The sequence below is a fragment of the Alnus glutinosa genome, chromosome 4, assembly GCF_958979055.1.
Source record: "Alnus glutinosa chromosome 4, dhAlnGlut1.1, whole genome shotgun sequence".
NCBI lineage: Eukaryota > Viridiplantae > Streptophyta > Magnoliopsida > Fagales > Betulaceae > Alnus > Alnus glutinosa.
Genome location: NC_084889.1, coordinates 7,948,017 through 7,963,853, shown reverse-complemented (window position 1 = coordinate 7,963,853; position 15,837 = coordinate 7,948,017). Strand labels below are relative to the sequence as shown.

General features: G+C 35.2%; 1 protein-coding gene across 2 annotated transcripts; it reads right to left on the bottom strand.

The window, feature by feature from the left end:
- Positions 1-397: 397 nt before the first annotated feature.
- On the bottom strand, positions 398-13,686 carry LOC133865684 (protein PSK SIMULATOR 1). Of its 2 annotated transcripts, none has more exons than XM_062302114.1 (13): positions 13,409-13,686; positions 12,515-13,134; positions 7,107-7,432; positions 6,888-6,980; positions 6,703-6,793; positions 6,099-6,192; positions 5,046-5,143; positions 4,727-4,796; positions 3,879-3,982; positions 2,097-2,213; positions 1,740-1,816; positions 1,316-1,360; positions 398-1,226 (listed from the first exon to the last, which is right to left on the bottom strand). In XM_062302114.1, the coding sequence occupies exons 2-13, from the start codon at positions 12,851-12,853 to the stop codon at positions 686-688; spliced, it is 1,995 nt and encodes a 664-aa protein (XP_062158098.1). In that variant the 5' UTR covers positions 12,854-13,134; positions 13,409-13,686; the 3' UTR covers positions 398-685. The 2 variants fall into 2 exon arrangements, with proteins under 2 accessions (XP_062158098.1, XP_062158099.1); XM_062302115.1 differs by lacking the exon at positions 13,409-13,686 and adding an exon at positions 13,299-13,388.
- Between the last annotated feature and the right edge of the window lie 2,151 nt (positions 13,687-15,837).

Here is a 15,837-nt window from a genome sequence, read left to right as displayed (position 1 = left end):
AAATAAAAAATATCGTTTCTCCTTTTATATATATATATATATAGTTTGCCATGGTTATGCCTTATCAATTCAATAATGGTGATGTTGAGGCTGTCACTTTTTGTCCTAAGCTATCCTTAGAGGAAAATGAACTCAAATTTGATTTTAAAAAAAAAAAATAAAGGAAATAAAGAGAGAGACTTCAAATTCAGAAAGGCATGTTCAAACCTAGGGTTAACATAAGAAACTAAAATAGAAAATTTATTTCATTTTTTAAAACTTCGATATATTTAGAGTAGAATTATTTCAGCCTTTTCCCTAGTTGCAGTCAAAGATTACTGCTGCACATATGCAGTTGCCATCGTCAAAAATAAAAAATATTGGTTGCAAAGAAAAGTTGTGCGCATAGACAAGAAAAGAAACAGAAAGATGAAATTTCAATTATTATAAAATGCTATTCTGTACATATAGAACTAACAGAACTACAGTTCCATCTCTACAATAATAAATTGCCCTTCAACAACTCAATTATCACCTTAAATTTTCACATTCAAAAAGTGAGGACTTGTATCATTCACCATCTACCAAAGTAACTCGCATGAGATCTCCCTTGCCACAAAGAACCCTATATCGAAAAATGCAATAGATGAACCACAGATAAATACACGAGACCTCTCTTGTGGTGCATCTCGAAACGCCATAATAATTATAAAGTTCGCATCGTGTCCATTCGGTCCATGACATCCATGCCTTTGATCCGGTCCATGACATCCATGGCTTTGATCCGGTCCATTTCAAAGTTGATGACAGGAAGAGAAAATGGCCTCCTAATGGGGAATGGGTCCCTTCTAGTTTCACTTGTTGGAGATTGGCTGCTACTCTTAGTGAGCCTATGGTGCTTGCTTAACCTGGTCTTTGCAGTGTCAAATTCCTGACTCTTGCTTATTCCAGGTGTCAATTTTCGCTTACTAACATCCCGAAGCATCTCTTGGTCTTCAACTGTCAGCGTGGGGGATGGAGAGTTGGGTGCGTTTGTAGATAACTGTATCATCGTCTGGTTTGGGGAGCGAATTGGGGATTTAACAGGAGACCTGATTCCATTGCCAGCCCTAGCTTGGCTGACTAGATGGTGAAGCCACACTACCAGTTCGAGAATATAATTTTCAGTTTTCTCTTTATCTGCATGGTGTAGTGTTTGAATCCGCAGTAAGTCAGTCTGGCCAGTAGGTTTTCGGTTCATCTCAGACCTAAAAATATATAATCCGGAAGGTTTAGCAAAATCATGAAGGGGGAACAAAAGATAAATGAAGAAAAAGCACCCATGTTAAGAACTCACCCTGTATTTGCCCATTCTCCAACCCACCCAAAGCCATGATGAGCTCTAAATGGACCATATCAAAAAAAAAAAAAAAAAAAAGGTTAATTATTTATATATATAAAAAAAAAAAAAAAAAAAAAAAAAAAAAAAGGAGGTTAAAAGAAACAAGTCTGAATAAAGATATAGTCACAACATGAAAAAATAGCGGAAATGGCCTTCGGCACCCATTTTAGGATTCACACAATCCCATTGGCAGCAACTAGATTACAGTTTGGAAGGGTATCTCAGTTATTTTACTTAGTAAGAAATAAATAACTGCTGTAGTACCCTTCTGTGCATAAGTGATTCACATTCCCTGCTGCAAGGGAATTGAGCGAATGGTAAAATGGGGTACCAGAGCACTCACAACCCAAAAAAGTTGTTCTATGGATGACAGACTTACTTCGTTGTGTTGGTGGCAATAGGAACAAGCCACTCTAGAGTTTTCTCCATTTCAGCTTTAATTTGTGGGATGGTAAGCTGCAAGAATACCATTTTAAGAAGGTTATTTATTTTTTATTTTTTTATTTTTGATAAAGTAACCATTTGAAGAAGCTTATGAATCAGCAGATATATACAATTAATAAATCTGCAGCTCACTTATTCTTCCTCTTTCCCCTTTGTTCCTGGGGCAGAACCAGGAACTTACTTTGAAATGATTTTTGCAATAGCAGCCAAATTAAGAATATAACAAAAAAGAAAAAAAACACTCCAATGAAACAGATGATTCCCACTTTCCATAAATATATACAATACATACCTCTTCCTTAACCTGAAATGATTGTAATTTTGGACGCAAAGCTGCCTTTATATAAGGCGGTAGCCCTTGATATAAAGCATCCCTCGTATTTGGAGGTACAGAACTTGATCGAGACACCTGATTACAATTTGATGTTAAAAAATATATATGTATATCAAAACACCCATATTAAAGCAAAATGAACATAACTTAATATAGAGCATCAATTCTAATCTAACTAGACTAACAAGTCACAAAAACATTCTTGTGGAATGAAAAGATAGATTCTTGTGCTATTAAAAGAACTTTTCTGTTTATATTTTCTGTTTACACTCAAACACACCAAAATCAAGTGAAATTAGTAAATAATATACTCAGTTCTCAATTGTATAGCACCACTGCAAAATATGCCCACTATACACTTTCCTTCACACACGGGCTAGTTTTTCCTTCCTTATGTGCTTGTCATGAATGATACATCCCATAAGTACCCAAAAGTACCTAAGAGTTTGATACATCCCATAAGTACTCAAAAATACGTAAGAGATTAATACATCCTATAGCTACCCAAGAGTACCCCAAAAGTTATGGGATTCACCACCAAAAACCAATAAAAATCAAGTAAACTCAAGCAGGCAATTTGTCCAGTCCTGGCAGGTTATGGTCAGTACAAAACTGCCCAAAAGGGGGACAAGATTGGTCTTGGGTACCCAAAGACCCGAACAAACTTGATCAGTTTGGTTCTCAACTCTATGAAGGTTCAGTCCTTGGTCCAAGAATTTTACACTAGAACAGTTCAGCTCGATTCTTGGGTCAGGAAAATGGTCTAACCAAACCGATTCAAACCAATATTCAATAAGTAATAAATATCAGTAATGATACCACTTTTTTTTTTATAATTAATTGAGATGTCATTAAAAGTGGAAGGCGCCCCAAGTACACAGGAAGTATACAGTAATAATACCACACATTTTTAATGCTATATGTTGTTACATTAATAATAGGTCTACAACACTTACACTAGGTTCAGAAATATGTTTTAAATTTTTTGAGATATAAATGAAGTTGCATACAATAATTTATTTGGATTTATTAACAATTTGGATGGATAAGGAGGTTGGGGGTTTAAAGTAGCCCAGGTTCTTTGAGGGCTCTAGGTTTTTGGGGTTGGGTTGGGGGTTTCTTCTGTCTTTTGAGTTTTTTCGGGTGTTCTTCATTTGTTTTCTGTTTCTGTTTCGTTTTGGTGGCCTTCTTGTATACTCCATGCATGCTTAGGGGTGCCTTTACACTTTTTTAATGCTATTTCTTTTCTTACCTATCAAAAAATTTGGATGAATAAGGAGATATATTAATTAATTTGTTTAAGAAATTGATTTAGTAGTATTTAGGATATTTGTTCCTAGAATAGGTTTTGAGGAGCTTGAGAAGTTGCATCTTGGATCATTAAACAGGAGAGATGCGGAGAGGCGAGACACAAGAATGAGTGTTACCAAAAATTGACAAGAACAGAGTTTAACACACCCTCAAGCTCTCCTAGTCAGTTGATTCCGCCGAGTGGGCTTACAATACAAAAAGAACATTTCTCTGTAGTCTATAGACATTCTAGGTCTGCCAACAAAATATCATCTCACAAGTTTGTAGGGGAAATGCATTCTTTTCACCCTTTCTTTGCCACTCATTTCACAAAGTAATAGCAGAATATGTTCTAGAGCAACAACCTAGGTTCTCAGAATTACAGTAAGCATGAAACAAAACATAGTAAACGTAAAATATCTATCAAGATTGGGTGATTTGTAAACTTACGATGGTATCGATTTGAGTAATAATAGTTGCATAATGCAATGCAAGACCAGCAGCCCCTAATTTTTTATGGTTGCTCTGAGAACTTTTTACAGGCTTGTCATCATCTGCAAGGTCAAAGAGGAAAAAACACAGGAAATCTACTGAATTAATAAACCAAATTAATAGAGTGTAAATAGGCTTCTACAAATAGTGTTGTTTAAAGCAAGATAGGTCATGTCAAGAAATAAATAAAGTGAAACATAGCATCTTTATAGTTGAAAATAAGTAAAAGACGTTTCAGAAGAGTTATTTAAAATAAAACAGACAGTATCATCCTATCAGATAGATCTGCAATCCAATTTTTAAGAAGTTTGCGCTTCTTCACAAGGCTGAGAAATTAGCAGATTTTATTCTATAGAAGGTAGCAACAATCCAGCTAAGCTTCAATATTTGCAGTGACACTCTGTTCACTTGCTTTCTATTGAAACACAAACTCCATTACAGCAACTACCCAAAGAAGCAATCTGCCTTTCTAACCAACATGGGTCTTTCTCATCCATTAAGGTAAACTTGATTGTTCCGTTTGTTGATCCCGCTTGAATGCAAATATGCTTTGGAGGTTTGCAAGTTAAAGCAGGAACAAGAAATGCCCAGACTAAACTGTTCCCATTTCCAGGAGGAGACAAGAAATAAGAGCAGTACAAGCCTTCAGATGGCCATAATAAGAAATTTCATTAATGTTTTCAATGCAGAAACAAGAAATGCCCAGACTAAACCGTTCCCATTTCCAGTAGGAGACAAGAAATAAGAGCAGGACAAGCCTTCATATGGCCATAACAAGAAATTTCATTAATGTTTTCAATGCATACCAGCACTACCAAAGGCTTCATGAATCTCCAAATGCAAGGAATGGACAATGTCTACAAGTTTCTCCATCACCTGTAAAATACAAGATGAAAAGATTGGTGAAAGGAATAATGATAATGAGAAACAACTTCAAAGATAAGTGACAAAGAGATTCATCATGTCACTATCACTTAAGAGCCATGGAAGAACAGTCCCCTGCATACTGTGTATACAGCTGCTGAATACATAATGGTGATAGTATCAGAAAACAAAATTTTACTGTTGCACATTCTCTCCATGTTCAACTAGAAAGAGCAACATAAAGCAGTACTGACTTGCTACCTCTTCCAAAATCTTGGACCAGAGTGATTTTTTCTTCAAACTTTTTACATGCTTCCTTTGACTCTTTAACTCTCCTCTTAAAATTGCAAGGCTGTCTCCTACTTATCAAAAATAAATAAATAAAACAAAATAAGTCATACATAATAAAACAAAGTTATTTGTGATAGTGATATTTGTTATAATAACAATGAAAACAAGATTTAAACAAAAGGAATCCTCAATTTTTCAGAATTCACTACAGAACATAATTAATTAGGAACTAAGGCAGAGTATATATATCAATTCAAGAAGAGCTCATAGGCTAAACGCAGGCAAGACCAAGCTCTGAAATAAGAAGTAAAATGTTGCGATTGGACTAGCCACAGAGACACATCATGCCCAGGCCTGGCACTACAACGATACAAACATCTTACAAATTAATAACACAAAAAATATTAATGAACAAAATAATGTAAATTAGTCACTATAACATTTTACCAATATCAATAAGTCATAATTAGATTTCATGCCTTTCGTTTTTGTTGAAAAGTCACAAGCACCCCCATTTTTATATAATTAAAAAAAAAAATTACAAAACTCTCAATATGAAAGATTATTAGGCTGGATATAGCCAAAAGCCTGAGAACTGCCACAACCCATGTTAGAGAATTAGCAGGACTAGACATTCAAACATACTAGCCTACAGACATGTCAATAAACTTTCTAACCTTTTATGCTTTAGAGTCTGTTTTGCCCTGTGATTTGCAGACCAAAAGTGCATTTTTAAACAAAATTGCAAAAAGTGTCCCATTCAGGAGTGCGTTTAAAAAAAATGGTCGTTTGAAACATTGATTTTTTTCACATTGTCAAATTATAAGTAAGGGAGTGCGTGTTAAAAACACAAGATTTTAGAAGTCACGTTTTCATTAACTGCATTTTGAAATCTCTATATTTTCAAACTGCATGTGTTAAACCCGCTAAACCATACGGACCCTTGATCCACTTAGCCATCATGTAAAAACAGCTTTTTCTAATCTACAAAACCCAAATAAGGTAGATATCCAAGCATGTTACCTTTTTGAGCAGCATTTGAGCTATCCTCTTCTTGAAGCTTGCGCCGATGATCCTGTTCAAATCTGTCCAGCGCATGCAACTCATGATATAATTCCTGACAGCCAAGAAACAGATTTGTCTTCCTTCAGTAAAGTTCCAACGTATAACATTTATGCAGCGAGTACTATTCATCAGCATCACACCTTTTCTATTACCTTTAATTTTTTATATTTTATTTTTTATTTCTTTTGGGGTGGGGAGACAATATTAGAAGATTTTGATTATAGATTATGGTACCTTCTTTTGATTTTCCTGATTGGCTGCCCCCCCGCCCAAAAATCAGGATGTACATTTATTTCAATTCAGAGCACTCAATGACGTAACAAAATAATTACTGTTTTGGCATCCAGTCACACAAGCACTAATGAAAATGAAGAACAAAAATTATACATTGCTGTACAAATAAATTCGCCAATATGGAAGAAGGGGAAAAAAAATTCTTCTATTCTTTCCATTTTGGTTCAAGCTGTGAGACAAAGGTCAATTATGACTAAATTATTAATTTACACCACTGTAACTCAGTGCAGCTGTTGTTGCTATGCAATAGTAATGTGAAAATACTCACAGCTGTATACTGAACCAAAATCATTAATTGCTGCATCACAGTCTCGGCTTCTAACTTCAATTGCCTCTGGGGGTTAAGTTCTGAACCCAACCTAAAATATTTAACACAAGACAAAACATGAGAACCTCATTTGAGAGGTTAAAGAACACAGACATGGTACTATACACAAGTTCTATTAGGATTACTTCTCAAAATAGCGATCCAAGTTGTGCCATTGAGGATCTTTGCAACGATTTCCAAAACGCACCACTTCTCCAGAGAAAATTTTCAATTCTTCTCTGCCAGAGTTGCAGAACAAAATGATTAATTTTTTCAAGCATGTAACAATCATAAGAAGAATTAACCAGTACAAAGCCAATAACACAAACATTATAAAAACAATATAACTATCTACGCCTATACACCTCTTGTCGGTTGCAGCAATTCTTAGGAGTTCATCCATATCTCTCGAAATTAAATTTTGCACCCCTTCTGATGGAAGTACCACATCTTTTAAATGTTTGATGTTCTCTTTGGAAAGGGATTGCATTAGACTGGCACCCTTAACAATTGTGTTCGCAACTTCAAACGCCAAAATTGAAATTTTAATCCCTTTTGTTGTCACCCCTGAGGTAAAACCACCACTAGGGTTCAAATTGGTCATGCTACTACCAAGCGTGTCCAAAACTTCCACTGCCTTCCCAAGCCCAGCAGTACCAGCTCTGCCCAGAAGTAAGCTCACCTCAGAAACCTATAACACAAAAAAGAAAATATTTTATGCCTATTCAACACCATAGCTATAATATTTACATATTATCACAATATTTGTTTAATTACAGACAAAATGTGGAAACCACTATCTAAACTTCAACAATCATGGAAAATGATGAAAACTTATCTTGGCAACTTACAAACATAATGTCAACAAGCACTTAGGTTCACAAGTACAGGGTAAAAATACCTATTGAAGAAATGATATTAAAAATATCACAAGCACTTAGGTTTGCAACTTACAAACATAATGCCTCACATTGAAGAAATGACGGTTTCCGGCAAGAGTCAAGATACAACCAATATGGGAAAATTCCCGGGAAAAACAATCAATTTCTTAATAATGAAGCATATTTACCTCACAAAGAACTTCCAAAAATTTAGAAACAATCAATCAAGTGAAGTAGCAAAAACTTAACGAGGCATTTGGTTCGCAAAATCTAACATTCCCCTTGACATCCACATTCCCAATAATGTGATGCCTGAGAATCTGGTGTGACTATTCCCACATTTGGGAATGATTAGGAATCTGATAAGATTCTTGAGAATATAAGATTCCCGTGTTTGGTTTACTCCTACGCATCCTACAGGAATTATTTATTCTTCCCAAAATATCCTTGTGTTTCTCTCTTCAAGTGCATAAGGCCTTTTGATACAAAACAGTTTAAAAATTAAACAAAAAATGACAAGATAGACAAATTATATATAAACCATGGTTTTTCTTTCATTTCCCAATATATAAACTGTCCAAGGGTGGTAGGGTTACCTTATTAAGAGCACATTTTACAACTTGACTACGTATTTCTTGTCCCTCTTTCCTATCCCCACAAGTGTTGCCGTCCGTATTGAGAAGCTCCAATGTGATTTCTTATGGGGTGGGCTAAGTGAAGAGTTCAAATATCACCTAATTAGTTGGTCCAAGGTTTGTTCTCTGCTCTCTAAGTGAGGATTGGGAATTCGGAACGTGTTGGCGTTCAATCATATTCTCTTAGTTAAATGGCTTTGGTACTATGTGCACAAGAGATAGGCTTGGTGCAAAGTGGTCGTGGACTCTAAGTTTGGCAGTGCATGGGGTGGACAGTTTTCTATTGAGTATTCTAGAGCGTTTGGGGTGGGGTTATAGAAAAATATTAGAAGGGGATGGGGGAATTTTTCGTGTCACACCAAATTTGAGGTGGGAGATGGCTCCAAGATTAGATTCTGTCATGATCGTGGTGTGGGGATGTAGCTCTTAGGAAGCCTTTCCATATTTATATGATATTGCTTGCGTAAAGGATGCCTTTGTTGTGGCTCACTTGGAGTTTATGGTAGTTCCAATCAATTGAATGTGAGCTTTGCTAGAGCAACTCATGATTGGAAAGTGGATGTTTTTCCTCATTCTTCAAGGTGTTGTATTTAGCTAGAGTGAGTCGAGAAAGTGAAGATAAGATGTGGTGGATCCCCTCTAAAAGAGGGTTATTTAAGGTTAGATCCTTCTATTAATCCTTGGTTTGTAGTGAAGGCTGCTGCTTCCCTTGGCAGAGTATTTGGCGGACTAAGGCTTCCTTGAGAGCGGCCTTTTTTTGCTTAGTCGGCGGTTCTAAGTAAGATCCTTACCATAGATAACCTTAGGAAGCGACATATTATTGCGGTGGACAAATGATGCATGTGTAAGGCGAATTGGGAGTCTGTGGACCATCATCCTCTTCATTGTGATGCCTATGCCATTTGGATAGCTTTCTTCAATCGTTTTGAGCTGTCTTAGGTTATGCATACACATACAGTTGACCAATATGCTTGTTGGTAGACTACAGGCAGTACGCGGAGTGGTGTTGTGTGGAAGATGATGTATACTTGCCTTTTATGGTGTTTATGGAGGGAAATGAATTATAGAAGTTTTAAGGACCAGGAGAGGACTTTGGAGGAATTTTTTTTTTTTTTTTTATAAGTACATTGAAAAAAAAAAAAGTGCAGAGGGAAGCAACCTAAAGTACACAGGATGTATACATGATACCCCTAATCCAAAGAAAAAGAACACAAATCTAAAAAAATTAGAATAAGAACAATCAAATATAGACTGTAGCGTCACTCTCCATATAAACAAGGTTTGTATTATCAACTTCTTCAAATTAAGAGAACCAGTCTCACAATCTTCAAAACTGCGTGCATTCCGTTCCTTCCATAGACACCACATCAAACACAACAGAGCCATTCTACAAATCGACACCAACAGCCGACTACCCCTTTGCCCTGTCCAACTCCCCAACATCTCTATCACCGATCGAGGCATAACCCACGCAACACCAAACAGCTGCAATATCATACTCCACAATTTTGTAGCAACCATACAGTGCAGGAACAAATGATAAAAAGACTCTCCACAAGTCTTACACATATAGCACCACTCCATCACAATAATATTCTTCTTGCATAAATTATCCAAAGTTATAATTTTTCCTAAAATCGTCGTCCACACAAAGAAAGCCACTCTCGAGGGAACCTTGACTTTTCAAATACTCTTCCAAGGAAAAGAACAATGTATAGGAGTAGATACTACCTTATAATAAGATTTCACTTCAAATGATTTCCTTCACGAAGGAATCCAACAAATTTTATCCTCTCCTTCATACCTTATTTTAAGGGAATACAACAACTCAAAAAATCTAGAGACCACTTCCACCTCCCAATCATGTACAGGTCAAGTAAACAAAATATTCACAGAATGTTACCATTTTGTCTCTGCATATTCTCCGCCACCCATGTATCCTTACCACACGCAATAGTAAACAGTTCTGGAAAAATAAGCTTCAAAGGTAAATCCCCACACAACACATCATGCCAGAACAAACAAGACTCTGGAACCATCTCCGACCTCATATCTCACATTTTAAGTCTTTATTCTTCAAAACTTTGTATCTTTGGACCGTAGCTTATGTTTCTCCTTTGACGATTAGTTATAATGATTTTTTTCTCCTTTTACCTCCTCCTAGCTAGGAGCTTCCTCTTATATACTTCATATGTACTTAAGGGCATCTTACACTTTTAATGATATGTATTGATTAATTATCAAAAATAAAATAAAATAAAAGGCAAACTCAGTTGAACTTGAGCTTGTTTAAAAACTTAATGAACCAATGTTGAAAATGTAGCTAATTTGGGGGAAAACAAATGATGAGTAAATGCTTGACTTAAAATAAACCGATCAATCCTAAAAATATAATTCTTCGCTCGATAAATTGCACCCTAATTCTCAATGGATTTAGCTATGGGAATCAAATTTATAACTTAAAGCTTTAGTGGGTGACATATGGTTCTCTTCAATTTCTTTTAATCTAATCTTCTTTGCCTTCTTTTTTATTCTCTTATCTCCACGTTTTTCGACCACTTCAAACTGCAACCTGATCTTGAGCTCTTGTGAACCTTAGAAATCATATCTTACTAAGCTCAACGGATAGCATTAAAACACTTAAAAAGATGATCCTGTTCCTGAGCAGACCTCCAAATCAAATTTCCCCTAGTAAGCCTATTTAGACACCATAAGCTCCTAACTCCCAAGCCTGCAATATTAATTACAGCTGGCATACGATTTTCCATTTTTGGAAACAAAGAAAATCATAATGGTACAAAAAGTGCAGTAAAGATTTATTAAAAAGTGCAGTAAGTGCAATTTGAAACTGATTCCTATACAATAAAATTCATTTAGGAGTGAGAATTATTAGTTTTCAAAAACATATTTTCTTCCATTATCCTAAATAATTTTTAGATATGAAAAATATATTTTTATCTAACAAACAGGCATAATTTGTTATTTGCTGGATAAATACTTGATTAAAAAAAATTAAGCTATATTCTTTGACTTGTTATCTGTGCAAGTTACTAGGCTGGAGACAGTTGGTTTGGAGTAGACTTTGTCAAAAGGCCAGAATTTTGATGTATGTTCATATTATCAGGTTGAGTTTCCTTGGCATTCCATTTGGAGGGTGAAAGTGCCAGCAGAGGAGGCTTTCTTTGTTTGGACAGCAGCTTACAACAAAATTTTAACAGTTTTTTCTACTGTTAAAACTGTTAAATTTTTAACAGTAGATAATCTTAGAGAGGAATAAGATAACAATTAATCAATCTAGTAACAATTAATCGATCTAGTATGTGAAAAGCAAGGGGCAGAAAAGTTTATCATCTTTTTCTTCAATGTGATGAAATGCTAAATGCCTAACAGTCCTACAATGTCATTTATGTGACAAGAATGGGAAGGCACCGAACTCTATCCAATACAGAAATGTATTTCCAAAGAATAAGCCTTTCTAATAGCTTCTTTATAGAACCTCAAAGCTCCCATGAAACTTTATGCTACTATATACCACAGTTCAAATTCATCGAAAGCATTAAGCATACATTTATTCCACACTGAGACAGACCAGAATAGGTTGGGTTATATACCTTCTGGACATGAACCTCGAACAATTAATGCCACTTTTACTTGTAAAAGGAAAAAGGCACTTTCTTTTTACTTGCTTGATTTTCGTCACTATTGTGTTCTTATAACACGTTTCTAAATTGCGCATTCAAGAAAAATCAACAACACAGGATAATTCCATGATTTGAAAAGGGTTCTGGAATTTCCAACATCTGTCTAAAGAATGGCCTGTACCATGACATTGGAAGGGAAAGGTCATGATTTCCAATGGGGCTATGGTTTTCCAAATATGCTTCTGATGAAAGGAGACAAAGGATGTGAAACAAGCGTTAATCTTTGATTATTTAACATTGCCTTTCAAAATTCTATTCCAAGTTAACCCTGCTTAAGCATGGACGGATAGGTTTCAGGAATTCATGAACTGACATCATTGCAACATTTTATCCTATTTCTGATGGCTCCAATTTCTAGTAATGAATTCCTTCCATAAGGGAAGAGTCTGTGGCTTCAAATGCTATTGAGGACAAGCATAACTGCAAAAAAAAAAAAAAAAAAAAAACTGCATCTAGTAACCCTATCATACCATATTTTGTTCAACCTAAAGAACTATTAATTCCAACACAAAAATAAGGTAAAAACATGCATAGAACATATCAAGGTAAGACTTACCTTTGCAACTGCCTGCGACTTGGTTGATCTAGATTTGTGTGATAAAGTCCTAGGCAATCTAGGTATCCCGTCATTGAGATCATCTGGAGCCAGACCATATGGAACTATATTTGGCTCTGGAAACGAAAAGGGTTCTCTTAACTGCTTATCCATGTTTTCGCCAACCGGAGAAGGGGTCAAATGGCTACTTATTTTCACGGGCAATGCATGAGGCTGAAAAACCACTCCAGACTCATTATTAGAATGGCCATTAGCATGTTGAAAGCTCCCACCGGGAGCATCAGCGACAATCCCACGATCCACAGTGGATCTCGCCGACCTCGAGCAAATCCCACCCATGGTATCGATCACCGCAATCTATGCCTCAGTTTTTATTTCATTCACAAATTCCATACAATAGCCAAGAATTAGGACTATTTACAAGAACTAACACCAACCCTTGCATTCAACAATTCAACTATACTAGCTTGTACATAACCAGAGCAAAATCAGAAGCTCCTTCAATTTCCACGGCTAGGAATTCAACCATCCCAGTTTGAAACTTCTAGTTCACCAACCATCCACAGTACCAATTCTGACCACTGCTGAGGTTCCAGCCCATCAACTCCCAGATCACCAAACTGTGAATCAAGAAAACACCCAACCCATAAATCAGAAACCAAAAGTCAAACACAAAGTACGAATCCAATTTGGCGAGGAAAAAAAAAAAAAAAACATATGACAGAATCGCTAGAATTGAAATAAATTAGATTAAAAGGCCATCAAAACAAAGAAACCCACAAACCATTATCAGAAAAAGAATCAAAATTTAAGATCAGCCGCGGTTAAAAGCAAATAGCCGGCTGGACACATACTGACATGCACAAAAACAGAGAACAAGTCAGAGAAGCTCACCAGGTGGACAGGAAGAAAAGTAGGTGAATGAGTTGAACTTGGATCTGCTAGAAAATAGATGATGATGACGGTGATGGGCAAAGGGGGTAGATGGGGTAGCAGAGGAAGAAAGACCTTAAAACCCAAAGAGACACAGAAAGAAGAGTCAAGTCAGACTCAATCAAAACCCGCTGTGTGTATTTTTTTTTTCCTTTTTTTTCTCTTTGGCCTATTTTGGCTGTGGCAGCCGGTAGGATTAGTCCTAGTGGTAGTAGAACTGTACAAAGTACTTGCCCTCCCAAAGGACTCCACTGCCTTTGCTTTGGTCAAACCCCCAATCCCACCCGCCTCCACTCCCGTCTCTCACAGTCTCACCTCACCTCACCACCCACCCCTTTTACCGTTCTCATTTTTTCTTACCACCCTCCTCCTTGGCGCCTGTACTCCACGCTCCTCTCTCTCTCTCTCTCTCTCACAGCCGAATCGAATTCAAGATTTTCCATCCTTTTTGAAAATTTTTAACTTTAATTTTAAATTAACTCGTTTTACGATTTTATAAAAATATTAAATTAATATACTTGATAAATGTTGATATTATTGTCAAATTGTGGATGGGTGGACCGTCAATCTATTATTGGATTTGCGAGAGTCACATGTGAGTTACTAAGTCTCATAAATTTAATAGTAAATTTACAAAAAGTATGATTAGCAGATGAAATGAAAATTAACATGTAACGTGACTCAAAATAGTTTTTACATTTATGTCACGTCATAACATTTTATGACCAAAAATAAAAATTTTCTAAAATAAATTAACAAACATACCCACCGTTTTCCAATGATCAAACTTAGTAGTTTTTCCTGATAACCAACATGTTTGATACACTGAATTGTCATTCCTTTAAGAATATAAATGAGAATTGAAGTCGTTTTAGTCGACTTGTGGATGATATTCGAATAACCCTACGATCGTTTTCTAATTGACAAGTCAGGCATATTAATAGAGTCGGCGCAGGGGTTAGTTAAAACTGCCGTTAAACAAGTCATATATTAAGTTTGGATGGAATAAATTCCTTGTTATATCTGTGACACTGTTTTGTTAAAGCAATCTGCTATATTTTCTTGATTAAGTGATAAAAGATATTAAAAGTTTGTGTTGGACCAAAATAATAATAATAATAAATGGGTATTACTTTGAATATAAGAAGTTGGAATTGAATGACTATTCATATTCTTTTGTTTGTTGACTACACATATATTTTTTCTAAAAAAAATAAAACTAAAATTTATAAAATAAGTATGATTTATAAATAAATAAGTATTAAAATAAAAAGTTCTAATATTAAGGGACGGTCGATAAAAAAATAGGGGGATTAAAAAAATAATAATGTAATTTAAAAAAAAAAAACACATTATGTTCTTTAATAAAATAGTATGCAACTAAATTAAAAAAAAAACGATTATTTCATAAAAATAGTCATTAAATTCTATCATATATTTTGCATACTAAATAGTATTTAGTTATTAAGTCGGGTTGGGTCTTTAAAGATCTGTTCTTCTTTTTCTTTTCTTGTTTTATAGATACTTAAAAACGAAATTACAAAACTAAAGCCTTAACATACAAAAATTTAACAGAAAGTAAAGCTAGAACTACAAACACATATTAAATAAGGTATCAAAATTAATGAAAAGGTGAATCATTCATACTAACTATTCGGATTAAAGGGATAGGGGTGGATAGGTAGGAATGCTGCCAGCTGTGACCTTGGCTACGACTTAACGTGCTACATAATGAACACAGAAATTTATACTTTTATTGACCTTTCTCGCTGATCAAAATGAGTATGCTAGAATAGAGTCATTAATATTGTGAATAGATGAAAAGATTCGCCGATCTTAAAAAATATCTAGACGTTGAAGAGTTGGAATAACAATCTGTGAAGTTTCTTATAGAATAAAACTTTGAATATTTAAGAAAAAAAAAAAGCATAATGAAATAACAAGATATGCTGCTAGAAACTTCTCCCTTATTTGGTTGATTCGGGGAATCTTGGTGCTTATTTTAAAGATCTGTTCAATTTGATGTGAAGTTGATCTCTTAACACAAAATAATTGGGAAATGAGTCATTGAAAAGTGATGAAAGTAAGTTCAATATCTCTGCCAGCTGTTTCAGTGATAGACAACTGTACAGCATTTTTTTTATTATTTTTTTTTTTTTTTTGTATGTCATCGATCAAATCGAATCCAATTTCAAACAAGATTATAAGGAAAAAATATATATTAGCTCCTTAAACTATTATATTTTTTTTTTCGAATGGCTCTTCAAATTATTAATGTTTAGATTCTGGCCTCTCAAACTACCACTTTTTGATTTTTTGGCCTCATCCGTCCATTTATGCCGTTAATTCTAAACAGAATTCTGAAAATACTCCTCCTACACTTTGAAATT

Coding starts and splice junctions, on each gene's coding strand:
- LOC133865684 (XM_062302114.1), bottom strand. CDS start 12,853: ATGGGTGGGATTTGCTCGAGGTCGGCGAGATCCACTGTGGATCGTGGG. Junction 3,983..4,726: donor TGAAGCCTTTGGTAGTGCTG/GTATGCATTGAA, acceptor TTGACCTTGCAG/ATGATGACAAGCCTGTAAAA. Junction 1,361..1,739: donor ATTGCCACCAACACAACGAA/GTAAGTCTGTCA, acceptor TGGTCCATTTAG/AGCTCATCATGGCTTTGGGT.